The 14182-nt window shown below is 44.7% G+C and overlaps 1 protein-coding gene across 1 annotated transcript; it reads left to right on the top strand.

Moving 5' to 3' along the window:
• Positions 1-387: 387 nt before the first annotated feature.
• LOC309491804 (uncharacterized protein) lies at positions 388-3718 on the top strand. The gene is made up of 8 exons (XM_082190832.1): positions 388-507; positions 648-758; positions 847-924; positions 1032-1229; positions 1315-1793; positions 1903-2230; positions 2360-3161; positions 3292-3718. Exons 1-8 carry the CDS (start codon positions 448-450, stop codon positions 3570-3572), a joined length of 2337 nt encoding a protein of 778 aa, XP_082046958.1. The 5' UTR covers positions 388-447; the 3' UTR covers positions 3573-3718.
• Positions 3719-14182: the final 10464 nt, after the last annotated feature.

The raw sequence follows: 14182 nt of genomic DNA, 5'->3' as shown, positions 1-14182 counted from the left end.
ATGAAATGAACACAACAGGAGGGTTAATGCCGTGTTGCCGGGCTACAATGGCAGTTAGTGTAACATGCTCTGTATTGTTTCAGGCAACGACATGGCTTCAACTAAGTCACACAAAGGCATGAGCGATGCTGACTGGCTTGCGCGTCTGGAGAGTTTTGCCCGAACAGGAGTTTGGCCATCGAGGGAGGGGAATAGACCTTCTCCCCGACAAAAAAGATGGCATGAGTTGTATCAGAAGGTAAATTATGTAGCTAGATTCATGGGTGAACTAATAAACTCTTATGATAATACATTGTGCTATTTTTATTTATGTGTATGGATAAGTAATTATTTACAATGTAAATACAATGTAATATTGATATAATTAAGATGACTGTTTTGAGATAACATGGACTACAGTGTCATAGCTACACTTTATGTTCACAGATAGAAAAATGCCCTCTGCAAATGAGGGGGCAGACCACCCTTCTGAAGGAAGCTCAGAAGTGTATTTGTGGATTTCACAAGGTAACTTCAATTAGCCTAGTTCAAGTTGCATAACTAGATAGATGTGTTTGCAATATCAATGTGTCTTCATATCTAAAATGAGGCATTAGGAGGACTGTATAATATTATGTGTGTGGTATATCTTAATGCATGTATCACAGGTTCATCCACCAGTCACAGTGGATGCATCACAGAGCACCCCTGCACAAAGCACACCCTCCATCAGTGATGTGTCACATCCTGCAAAGAAAGCTAAGCTGACATTGTCAATGGTGAGCAGACCTTACGATTGCAGGTATCACTGCAGACATTGAAACATCTCAACATTTTCCTATATTTTTCCTAACATTTTCCTTTCAGTTTGAAAAGTCAAGGTTTGGAGGCTCACATGTGGCAGCAGTGAAACCCAATTTAAGCATCCAGAGGAAAACCTCTCAGGTTAATATGAAAGAAATCATGACTTCTTTTATCATGACACTACATCATTTTATTTCATAAAAAATCCAATCCCCTTTATAGATTAATCATAACGTTTGACTCCACAGACATTAGAGCACTCCAGTTCAGCTGCAGCTTCATGCCCACCCTCTGATCCTCGTCGTCCTCCTCCATCCCCCAAACCTCATCGGCCTGTCATCAAGTCCTCCTCTTCCTTCTTCCTTCCTCCAGCTCAGAGATCACAACACACCAAAGAAACAGCAACACCGTCGATTAATTCTGAGTTTGCTGTTGTGAGGAGCACAGTAAGATGTCATTCAAAATATAAACATGCCTTTTATTTAATGCTCTCTTAACTTTTATTTAAACCAATGTTTTTGATAATATCAGCAGGTCTCATCTCAGCCAGAAGACCCGGCGGATCTCCCACTACTGTGGCCACAGACAATGCCACAGCAGGACCAGAAGTGGGTGTCGGAAGCACTTTTTAGGGTTGGTGCAAAGGGTAAGCTGGAGCTGCGTGAAAACCTACAGCTGTGGTATCACCCCCCACCACCAGCCCTGTTGTACCACCAAGCTCCAGCACCTGATAGATTTTTTTCACAGCGGCTCTTACTCTGGATGCCATATAGGCTATGGAAGGTGCGGCTCCAGTGTACTAATCCTGCCTGTGCCAGGCATCAGCTGTGTGGTGGTGGTCTGCACAGGAGAGTACGACAGGTGTTAGATATTGACAGATACTACAACCTGGTGACAGAGACCCTGATCTGTACCAGATGTAGAACCAGCTACCTGTCCTGGAGTCATGCTGTGCTGCAGCAGTTGGACCTGGCCCATCGATCTGAATTCAGGATCATCCTCACACGCAAGTAAATATTTTGCAGTCATGTTGCTCATATGCTACCTTTTTTGATAAATACTTCCTACAATAATTAGATACCTGATAATAAGATATTTGAATAAATACTTTTTTCCAAGGTATGCCTGTGACATTCGAGTTATTCGCTTGTTGCGTGAGAGGGGCATGGGGAATGGCCCAGTGAGGATCATCGGCCAGCTGAGGGAGAACCACAGTGAGGAGTGGTTAAAACGTGTGGCTCGGTACACATCAGAGTATGTGGCCTTTTTAGATAAGCCTGGCCTGCAGCCACTGCACTTCCAGGAACCACCACCACTTGCTCCAGTACCCAGCTACAAATGGCTCCTCACTGTATACAGTCAGGACATCCTCAACAGGCTCGATCACATCAAGGCCAGCATCACATCCACGTATGGATCAATTTTAAAAATGGATTCAACTAAGAAGGTTAGAGGAGCTGCTTTAATGACTGTACCCCTTTCTATAATGAATTGTTAGACCAAAATAGCTTTATTTTTCAATGTTACTGATTTGGATGTATGTTGTATTATTTGCTATGTTTATTGTTTCTTTTAGATCACCAAGAAGTTGAGTGGGCCTGCAAAAGGCACAGCACAGTGGCTTACCTCAGTAGGCAATGAGGTAGGTCAGGTGCTGATGAGTGTCCTGACTGCGAATGAAGGGGCTGGGTTAGACCTCATGGCTGCAGGGCTTATGGAGAGGTACCAGAGAGCTGGTGTTGATCCTCCCACTATCCTGTATGTGGACTGTGACTGTTGCAAGGAAGTGGGAGAGACTAAACTGAAGAGACGGTTCAGCAGCTGGCCCGATGTCATTGTTCGCCTAGACATTTGGCATTTTATGCGACGTTTGGCAGTAGGGTGCACCACTGATGCTCACCAGTTGTACCCTACTTTTATGGGTAGGTTGTCGTCCTGTATTTTTGAGTGGGACGCAGGGGATCTCACTCTGCTGAGAAGGGCCAAGAGGGAGCAACTCACCCAACAGGGCTGGCCTGCAATGACAGCGGCAGAGCTTGACCGTCATATAAGCAAAGATGAGCTGGCCCAACACTGCAGGAGGAGAACACGAGGAGAGGAAACCACTATCCGCCTCCTTGATATCCTCATCAGAGAGCTCATGGGTGGCAAGGGGAATGATGCCCTTGGTGTTCCTCTCCTTGACAGTGTGAGGATGCAGCACATCTGGCATGTCCAGAGACGGCACGTCACCTGTATCCAGGACCCTCCAGATGTGCCACTCTACACGGAAACTGGAACCATAAACAAGGGTGGGATGGTTCTAAAAACGTATAGGTGTGCCAGAGGCTCCACATCCCTGGAATCATTTCACTGCCACCTAAACAGATTTATTCCAGGTTTGTCATGACAAATTATACCACATCTTGCCACTAATTCCTGTTTATTTAGATATTTGCAGTTAACAGATAATATTTTCTCTTTTGCAGTTTCTTAAAACAATGTTTGGCTTTCTATTTATTTTTCTAGGGAACAGCGCAAACAGCCTGAACTTCCAGATTTACCTCCTGGAAGGTTTGTTACGCTGGAATCAGGACCGGGCTGCTGCTGCTGTTGCAGGTGGAAGTTCAACCCTGCGTACTTACACAGGGGAGCTGGTTTACTCTGTCAATGAGAACTACAACAAGTTGTATGGCAGGAAATTGGTCCCTAGCTTCACTCCACCTGCAGTATACACAGGTAAATATATTTTGATAAATGCAGTTCACAATGTTTTTGGTAAAATTACAAGTGTTTCTGGACAAAAATGATGTAATTTTTGACAGATCAGAGAAAAATAATACTACCAGAATTTTTGTACACTGGATTCTGTGTCCTAGGTGTCAGGGCAGAAAATAAAATTCATACTAGAATATAGAGTAACCCTGTTTTTTTATGATGCCCTCTGAATTACAGATTTTTTGTTCATGCACAAGCTGACAACAAAAATATTTACTGCATTTTAATAAACCTTTCTGATTAATTTCCTTTAAAAATGTTTCCTGTTACAAATATTTCCTCAGGGGAGCTTATTGGAGTGCAATATTTGTTGAGGCAGAATAGTCAGCCCTTGGAGGACATGTGCCCTACCTCCGACAGGACCTCTCAGTTGCTGGAGGAGATAGATGTGGAGGAGCAAGGGGAAGAGGATGAGGGTTTCATTGATTTGTTGGGAGAGGAAGCCACAGTGACAAATCTTGTGGCATTAGATGACTCATTCCTTATAGGTCCACCAGTCCCACCTGCTGCACCACTGCCCTGTTTCCAGGCTCCACCAGTGCCCGGTGTTCAGACTCCTTCCGCTGCACCACTGCCCTGTTTCCAGGCTCCACCAGTGCCCGGTGTCCAGACTCCATCAGCTGCACCACTGCCCGGTGTCCAGACTCCATCAGCTGCACCACTGCCCTGTGTCCAGGCTCCACCAGCTGCACCACTGCCCTGTTTCCAGGCTCCACCAGCTGCACCACTGCCCTGTTTCCGGGCTCCACCAGCTGCACCACTGCCCTGTTTCCAGGCTCCACCAGTGCCCTGTGTCCAGGCTCCACCAGCTGCACCACTGCCCTGTTTCCAGGCTCCACCAGTGCCCGGTGTCCAGGCTCCACCAGCTGCACCCTGCCCTGTTTCCAGGCTCCACCAGCTGCACCACTGCCCTGTTTCCAGGCTCCACCAGCTGCCCACTGCCCTGTCCAGGCTCCACCAGTGCCCCTGCCTGTTCCAGGCTCCACCAGCTGCCGACCAACTCCCCAGTGCCCACTGCCCTCAGCAATGGTAAAATTTAATGTCTAGACAATCACATATCTCACTTAATCAGCAATAGTAGACAAACTCACTTAACAGCATGTAATTATCTAACCAACAGTTATATTTTTCCAGGTTGTTGACAAGCACTGCATTCCTGGAATGGACCGGGTGGATGAGTTGGCGGAGTGTCTGGTGGAGCTGCGCACACAGGCGAGCCTCACACTTACCAACCAACAAGTTGCGACCATTGTGGGTTTGTGGCAGAACCTGGACCAATTTGACAAAGACAGGGTGATGTATGCTGCTCGTCATCAAGACAGGCTACTTACAGGACGTTTTAGGTCCCCTAAAAAGAAAGCTGTCTTTACTCCTGGTGTCGACAGCACAAAGAGATGTGTTTTGGGTTCTAGCGGCTCTCCAGCACAGTGGCCTAATTGTTGTCGCCTTGTTGAAATGATTTTCATAAGGTTGTGTAACATCCACCGAAGCCCCAAAAAACAGAGGACACAATCTCTGTCAAGATGGGATCTAATTCTTCACGATTACAGAAGAATTCGGCAGCTAATCCTGAGCAATGGAACGGTGATGAGCGAAACAACCCTTCAGCTAGTTGAGGTAAATCAGAGGACCCTTACAACATGGCACAATGAACGTTTAAAGGGTCAGGAGGTCTCAGTGCTGTTGCAAGGGCTGGATCTTCCTGAGGCACGTCCAGTGGCATTGGATGCTCTGCCTCCAGCACAAGTGCAGCCTGTTGTGCCTCCACAATATAGCCACCAGTTGCATAGCTACCAGATGCCACAAGACACAGCTGGACAGGCAAAGACAAAGTTTAGAAAGATCCAGCCCTCAGCTACCTGTACATCTGCCACAGCATTTTCATTTGAGCCATCAGCCTTGCACCCTCAGCGTTCAGCCACGTTCAGCCAGCTAAGGACAATTTATCCCAGGCTGACAGCACCACAATCATTGGTTCCTGACACACCCACTGCCCCTGTTGTGTCTCAGATGGTACTGTTGCCCTGCCCAGGCCCATTTTCCACCATTAACCCTGGAGCAATTTCCTCTGACCCACCTGCAAATGTCACAGGCACCCCAACCAAACGGTCGTACAATCGTACTGTAAATGCAAATACGTGCAGAAAGTGTGGCCAATTTCGTACACAAGAAACTGGCCATAGCCAGTACAAAGGCAAAATATTTTGCCCAAATAAAGAGACAATTACCAAGGAGCAGTGGTTACAGAATATGAGAAAATAACACTTGTGTGTCTGTGTGATTTATTCATTTTGCTCTCTTGGTTGGCTCAGCTCTGGGGGTTTTTTTTTAATCTTCCAGCCATATTTCATTTTAAAGTATTATACTGTGCACTTTTTTTTTAATCTTGTATTATTATTATTATGAAAACAATATTGAATAAAATACAAAAATATTTGTAATATGTATATGTGAGTATGTATAATTACACTATAATACATATTGAAATATATAATAAATATTAAACAACAATAAACTATTATATATAAGTACAGTGCACATACATATATTTTTATATACTTATATTTTATATAGTTCATAAATGCTTATTTTTATGTTTGTGTTCTTTTGTTGTTCCATATGGTGAATTTAGTACTTTTCCACATTTTTCTAATATGTATATAGTTAATAAATCTGTTTCTCTATGAAGACTGGTGTGTTGTATTTATTTGTTTTATTGCATGTAATAAAAATCAGTGTTCAGTTGCATTCAGTGTCAATTAGCTGTTCCTTTTAACTCTGAATATATTACAATATAGTGTGAATGCAGTAATAAGGGGGTTATTTTGCCCCTACTGTCATAATAAATGATTACCTTAAATGCATTTGGACAAAAATTACTATCTTAGTATTATGGATGAAATTTTATAATGAATTCAAATGGTTTACTTCAAAAAGAAAAATTAAACTTAGAAATGAAACAATCGATAAAAATCAAATACACACACTACTTTTTAAATCAAACTTAGAAACTAAACAATCGATAAAATCAAATATTTTATGTGACGGTGTGGATTCGAACCTATGACTTCCTCACTTTTTTTTTCTTTTTTTCTCCCCCCTTCTTCCCCTTCTTATACAAACTAATGTTCCCCAGCTTTGGCGGAGTTGGGAGAGCGTTAGACTGAAGATCTAAAGGTCCCTGGTTCGATCCCGGGTTTCGGCAGAGGAACCGTCTCCGTGCCTTTTGGTCGAGGGGGTCCAGTGACCAAACTCCACCTCCTTTCTACCTGATTCCACATAGCCTCATCGCTTTCTGCCTTTCAGGGGGTGTTGGTTCCATGGTGTAATGGTTAGCACTCTGGGCTTTGAATCCAGCGATCCGAGTTCAAATCTCGGTGGAACCTTTTTTTGGGGGAAGGGAGGGAATAAACAGAGGTGATGCGCAACTGCTGATGTGGCGGTGAAATTGGCACTCTCAAACCGAGTCGGAATCGGGGAAACATGGGCTTAAAAAGCAAAGGCTTCACTTGCTCCTTGCTATCGCGCTTCTAGGCTGAATGACTTAACTCTCTGCTGCCCGGTGGGGAAAGGTGAGCCACGCCGAGGTTCCATGGTGTAATGGTTAGCACTCTGGACTCTGAATCCAGCGATTTTTTTTTTTGCCAGGAATGTGCGCAGGCCCTCGTCCGAAAAAACTTTTCGGCAGCAGTGAGCCTCAAAAGCTCATCTAGGGAGTTACACCACATGGAGAATGCGGGCATCGATCCCGCTACCTCTCGCTTGCGCCTCCTGCTTCCTACCGATTGAGCCAAAGTAAGCCCAAAGTAAGCCCACATGAGCCAATCACGTTTCTCTCCTGTGGCTTACTTTTGACCAATCGCGTTTCTCTCCTGTTGCTTACTTTTGACCAATCGCGTTTGTCTCCCATGGCTTACTTTTCACCAATCGTGTTTCTCTTCTGTGACGTACTTTTGACCAATCGGCGACCGCTATTATTGTCATCTTTGCAACAGGTAAGGCTATTCTTCATTACTGTATAATCGTTCATTATTTATTCATATACAGTATGTATTTTTGGAAAATTAAACATGCCATTATAGCTAGCTAGCGTGTATAGCACAGGGTTACTTCAGCACCTGTGAACCTGTAACTTTTCCCATGATAAAATACAGAAAAGAAACATGCTACTGTTAAGTTAATTAGCCGGCTGCTAATTAAGCTATATCCCCCTTGAGACCAAAAAAAGTTGTATTAATTTAGTTTTTTTTTGTTTGTTTGTTTTTGTAATTACATCGTTCAGAGTAATAACTTTTTTTACAAAAATGTTTTTTTTAAATAATGTTTTATTCATAAATATATGTTATACACACTAGGACTCATTTATTAAATATTATTTCATTTAAAAAGACATAAATAATTTGATATATCATTTTGCTTTATGCAATATGTGTGTAAAATGGCCATAAGCGGGTTTTCCCATTTTATACAATGTATCTATGTATCTAATTTGCATATTAATTTATTCTTGGGGCAACATGTAATGAAAAAAGAAGTGTAATAATGGGTGTTAGTAGTAATTGTCAAGATTTTCATAATAATATCTAATATTTCATAGGAAAATTGAAATATAATTTATTTCCCCACTGACTTGTGTCTCCTAAAATGCCTGATAAACATGATTTAAGTCCTGGTGTGTAGCTTGTTAAATTATCATTACACAGTTAACATACAAGTATCTTTAAGATTGCAAGAGGTAATAGTCTCTCTGATTTTCATTTCAGAAAATGTACGCATACCCCGTTTTTCGCCGCCAGTCGGCAACATCAAACCGTCTCCTCATGGCGCCATCGGTGGAGGCGAATGGTCTTGAAAATGTGGTGTCTGGAAGGGCCAAATCAAAGGAGGAGGTGCTGGCAGAGGCAAGTAATTTTGTCTTCACAAACGGTGGAGATCCCAGTGACCAGTTTTTAGTACTGGCTCACTGCAAACTTCAGTTTGGGAAGTACCAGGGTCAGAGTTTTAGATGGCTCCTGGAAAACTCTCTGGGGTACGCAGTATATTTGGTGCTCAGCATTTCCAGTGAGAAAGCGCAGACAACCCCCCTGTCAGAAAACAAACAACTGTTCCTACAGTACACTTCTTATATTAGAGAGATGGCAGAAGAAGTGGAGAAATATAAGAGGAAGCAGGAAATGCAAGCAGAAGCCCGGGCAACTGGAGACCAGGGCTGCTTGATGGTGGAGTTTGGTGACTTTCAGGGCCGGTCCATGAAGGATGTTTTTGAGGACCAGAGCAAGGAGGCCAAAGCCCTCATCAGGTACCTGGTTAAGGCAGATGCCAGGCCCAACACCAACATGGCCATTTTCAAGGCGTATGTCCTGAAAAGACAGGCTTCTGAAATGGGGACCAGGGTACATCAGCCTGCACGTCCACCTGCAGCCTCCAGTGCCCCTGCACCTCCACCTACAGCCATCCGAACTGGTGTACAGCAGACCGCCACTGTGAAAGCGCTGTTGGTGCGTGGCAAACATTTGTCACCTTCACAGCTGGCAAAAAAACTAATGTCACCAGTTAAACCCTGTGAGTAGGAGTGTGAATATAGAATTTTCCCTACAGCATTTCTACATGTATTAATTTATCGTTATGGCAAACTTGTCCACTTGTTGTTTCCAGATCCATTACTGCAATCCACTTTACCTCCTCCGGCAGCAGAACCCCCAGCCAAACATTTGGCCCGAAAGCAGCTATTCGCAACTGGTAAGTAAGCAACATCTTACATAATTGTCTCCGTGTATTGATCACAGTAATAGTTTTAACATTTGTGCTCCAGGCACTTCCATTCCCACTGCTGAAGATGATGATGAGGAGCTGGTATTTGCTGCATCACAATGTGAAGCACAGCTAAATACAGGTGTGGCATATGACACAAATGCAAATATTATAAGAATGTTTTGTGGAAACCCACTGAGAATCATTATTTTTGAAAATAAATAAATAAACATTTTTAAATATATTTTTTTTACAACACAGAATTATGTGACATCATCAAGCGGGATGCATTCTTTGAGTGCACTTCTTCCAAACCTTAAGGATGTCCAAAGGTGTCAGTGTATTTATTTGCGTTTCTTAATTTTCCCGTTGCTAAACAATCACTGGATAACTTTTTCACAAAGCTTGCTCTTCTCACTCACTCTTTAGCTCCGTGGGCTGTGGGCATCATTACTTTTTTTACTGAATTCCTCACGACTCATTTTCCTGTCTCCATTCCATCTAATCCTCATTCTCAAAGAGCTGTATTGATCCCATATTCCTTACATCAATAAAGTGTACACTGTGTTCTTTGCTTCTTAACACTAATACCATTTTCTTCACTGTTATTCCTAAATGTAATCATAATTATTATTAATAATTGTCCAAAATTACTGCTTCGCTGGCTGTTTGTGGGCTGCATTTATGGCGTATTACTATCAAATTAAACAGTCATCCTTATACTGTTTTTGTTACTGTTCACTCAGAGGCCTGTGCATCAGCGGAAACACCACAGACACCAGATCTTCCTCATCATCAGCCACCAGCTGAGCTTCCAGGTCACTGGAAAGATCATCTTCCACCTTTCCAGCATGAGTGGATCCGGAACACACTGTTTAAGGCCAACCTGCGAACCGGAAAGCCAGAAATAGTGTCCCAGATGAAGCTTTGGTGGTATCCTCCTCAGCCCCCTTTGATAAACACCCAGCCACCCGCCTCACCCGACCTCTTCTTTTGTCGGCCCATTTTCTTATGGATGCCGCTAAAGATGTGGTTGTTTCCTCTTGTCTGCGTCCGCCCAGACTGTGGTAAGCACAGACTTACTGCGGCAGGACTTTATCGTACCGTGCGCAAGGTCTTGGACATCGATGGGTGGTATGACCTTGCCACTGAGTATCTGGAGTGCAAACGCTGCAAAAAAAAGTATCCAGCCTGGAACGAGGACATCTTGGGACAGCTGGATATGGGCCACCGCAGTCAGTTTCCAGCTTTGCTGACATACAGGTAATTCATAATCACAACCATTAGGCGCTTTTATTTGTGTTATTTTTTCCAACCAAAGCATTTGCATGATTATACTGTTGTTTCCTTAGGTACTCATGTGACAACCGGGTGGTGAGGATGATGAGGGAGAGGACACTGGGCAACAGTGTGACTCAGCTCTACAAGAAGCTGATGGAACAGCACAGTGAGGCCTGGACACAGCGTGTCCTGCAGTACCTGACTGCCTGTGAACCATTCACAAGGTCCTCCCTTGTGCAGCCTCCTGTGTTTGCTGAGCCTCCCCTTTTACCTGCCCTACCTAAACCTAAGTGGCTGTTAGCTGTGTACGCCAGGGATGTTCTGGGGCGACTGGACGAGGTCAAGGCCAAAATTACATCCGTCTTTGGCTGTGTTCTCAAGATGGACTCCACAAAAAAGGTATCACAGCCCTGTTTATATCCAGAAATTGTCCAGATATGGATATGTGCGTGTACATAATGAACAGTTATGAGTTTTTATTTTGTTATACTTTTTTCTTTTTTTTTTACCCTTCTGTTTTCCCCAATAGGTCACAAAAAAACTTGCCGGTGCTGCTTCAGGAACAGCTGCCTGGTGCACTAATGTGGGTAACGAACACGGCCAAGTCCTTGTCTCTGTCCTAACAGCCGCCGAGGGACATGCACTGGACCCCATGGCAGCTGGCCTAATGAAACGCTACCGAGAGGCAGGAGAGGCATCCCCAAAAGTGATGTACGTGGACCGAGATTGCTGCAGTCAGCACGGCCAGTCTCAGGTTAAGGCCATGTTTTCGGAGTGGGATGAGCTTGAAGTGCGCCTTGACATCTGGCATTTCATGCGGCGATTTGCTGCAGGTGTCACGACAGAGGCTCATCCGCTCTACGGGATCTTCATGGCACGTCTGTCCATGTCCATATTCGAGTGGGATCCAGAGGATGTGGCTGCTCTTCGCCGTGCAAAGGAGGGTGAGCTGGCAGCAAAGAAGACTGGCTACATCTCAGAAAAGGCGGTCCGTGCTCGCATTAACCGGAGGGAGTTGGCACTGCACTGCCGGAGGAGGACCAGGGGGGAGGAGGAGACCACCATATTGATTGGGAAACTGATTGATCAGTTTGACAGTGCGGACGGAAAGGACACTCTCGGAGTTCCACTTCTGAACCACGAACGGATCCAGCAGATATGGAAAGAACAGCGGAAGCACGTACAGTGTATCCAAGACCCAGAGCACTTTCCGCTATACATAAAGAAGGGGACACTGAAGAAAGGCGGTTTGGAGCTGTGCTGCTACAGGTGTGCTCGAGGCTCTACCTCCTTGGAGTCATTCCACCTCCACCTGAACCGTTTTATTCCAGGTATTACATACATATGGGTTACACATTTTTCTGTAAAACATGTAAGCACTGTAACTGCTTCTATTTACATTAAAGTAATGTCACATTAATAAATGTCACAATTTACAGTAATATTACATTTCTTTTCTGATGTCATAAAAGCATTGACAAAGCTGTCTTGCCTGACAAGTCACTAGTAACTCTGGTTATAACGACAATAATTGTTTAATGTAATTACATAGCTCTATTACATGTTACCAGTTACTTCATAGCATCTCATGTGTAGTAAATATCTTGTACATATGTGACGTATAAAACCTTTTTTATTTATGTAACTTTTAGGAACCAGTGCCAGTGATGCGCATTTTCAGGCCTATCTCCTTGAAGGCTTGATGCGTTGGAATGATGACCGGATGGAAGATGCCATAAAAGGAGTGTCCTCCATCCGGTCATATGGCAGTGCCATGAGAGAGGCTGTGGACCAGCTTAGCCAGAGAGTCTTTGGGAAGCCCTGGGATGAGCGCTATCGCCCTCCTGGAGCATATACAGGCAAGAAATTCATTAATTTGTTATTTTGTAATATTATACTAAGTTATCTATTTAGCCTTAAATTTACTAGACAAAATATTAACAAAACTTTATTTTTTTCCATTTTATTCTTGTAGGTGAATTGCTCGGAATAGAGTACCTTTACAGCCAGACTGGCAAAACACTGACTCCAGTGCTCCAGAACCCAGAGGAGGAAGACAGGCTGGTGGAGGAAATTGATGACCAAGACCTGCAAGATGAGGGATTTGAGGAAGACATCACGGAGGACATCACAGTTCCAGTGCTGTACGAGAATGACCCTTGCGGTGATCTCGCAAACAGCCCCTCATCTGTGCCTCAGCCTCAGTCCCCAGCATCACTGGCTGACGTATCAATGGCTGACGTGTCACTGGAAGAAGGACAGCATCTTGCCCCTGCGCCTTCAGTGTTGTCACAGCCATCTGACACTGGAAGCAGTCTCTCCGACGAAACTCAGGTAAGACACTTTAAGGGCTTTATTTAATTTCAATCTCATTTTATTCCACATATATTAACATGAATCTGAATTTACTAGGGAGCAGTCATTGGGCCTGATGGCATCGCTGGGTGGGACAAGGTCCAGGATCTGGCTGGTTACCTGGTTGGTCTTCGTGAGGCTCCTTACCTCACTGACCTGCAGGTGACAGAGGCCATCCAGCTGTGGACAGCTCTCCATGACACAGACAAACAGCGGGTCAACTATCAGCCTCGACATCAGCCTCAGCTGACACATGGACGCTTTAAGGCACCGAAACGGTCCGGAGTCACACCGGGTGTGGAGAGTGTGAAACGGTGTCTGATTGGACATCCCGGGGGTCCAGCACAGTGGCCCAGCACCAGCCGCTTGGTTGAGGCCATTTGTACAAAGCTGTGTGCTTTACACAAGTCGCCGACCAAGAAGGCTGGAGTTTGCACCCCCAGGTGGTCTAAAATCCTCTCGGATTACCACCACATCCGAGAGCTGGTGCTTAACAATCGCAGGCTAATGGATGAAACAATGATCCAGCTGTTTGAGATAAACCAGAAGACACTCATTCAGTGGTAAGCAAGGCACATTATTTGCTTCAAATTAACTGAATACTTCTATAAACATATATATATATATATATAATACATGTAATTTATTTTCAGGTTTCAACGGCAGCAGAAGAAACAGGAAATGAGTGTCCTCGCTCAGGGACTGACTCCACCTGACCCAATTGCTGTGGCTGATACGCAGCTTCCTCCACCGAGGGAAAAATTGGATGAAGCGGCATCGACCTCAGGCCCAAAACATACTTTTATCTTCCCGCCAAATCGAGAAGGACAGGCTCCTCTTCTGCGACCAGGTCGACGGCCCGCTGCTGCCACCACCATGGTGTGCCCCATTGCACCTGCCCCCACAGCATCAGGACTTGTGCAGCCCATTTCAGCACCTGGGTCATTGTCACTAGTCCTTAACCCTGACATGACCGTGTCAATGGTGATTCCCCCTTCTGGTGCGTCAACATCCGGTGCAGGCCCAGCTCCGCCTGCTCCTGTGTCTGCTGCACCTGTGTCCCGTTACACCACACCCAGAGGAACCGGCGCCGGAGGGCCCAGGAGACGGAAAGCGGAGTCCATAAGAGGAAGTATGTGCGAGGGGTTACCTTTAACATGTGCAGCAAATGTGGGCAGCCCAAAACCAAAGAGTTTGGCCATAGCCGATATGGTAATGCCACATTTTGCTTGGCTGCCTCAAATGGAAAATCTTT

The sequence above is a fragment of the Leuciscus leuciscus genome, assembly GCF_965113295.1.
Source record: "Leuciscus leuciscus genome assembly, contig: HAP1_SCAFFOLD_583, whole genome shotgun sequence".
Classification (NCBI taxonomy): domain Eukaryota; kingdom Metazoa; phylum Chordata; class Actinopteri; order Cypriniformes; family Leuciscidae; genus Leuciscus; species Leuciscus leuciscus.
This window is presented reverse-complemented; position numbering and strand designations above follow the sequence as displayed.

Coding starts and splice junctions, on each gene's coding strand:
- LOC309491804 (XM_082190832.1), top strand. CDS start 448: ATGAGGGGGCAGACCACCCTTCTGAAGGAAGCTCAGAAGTGTATTTGT. Junction 2,231..2,359: donor AAATGGATTCAACTAAGAAG/GTTAGAGGAGCT, acceptor TGTTTCTTTTAG/ATCACCAAGAAGTTGAGTGG. Junction 3,162..3,291: donor CCTAAACAGATTTATTCCAG/GTTTGTCATGAC, acceptor TTATTTTTCTAG/GGAACAGCGCAAACAGCCTG.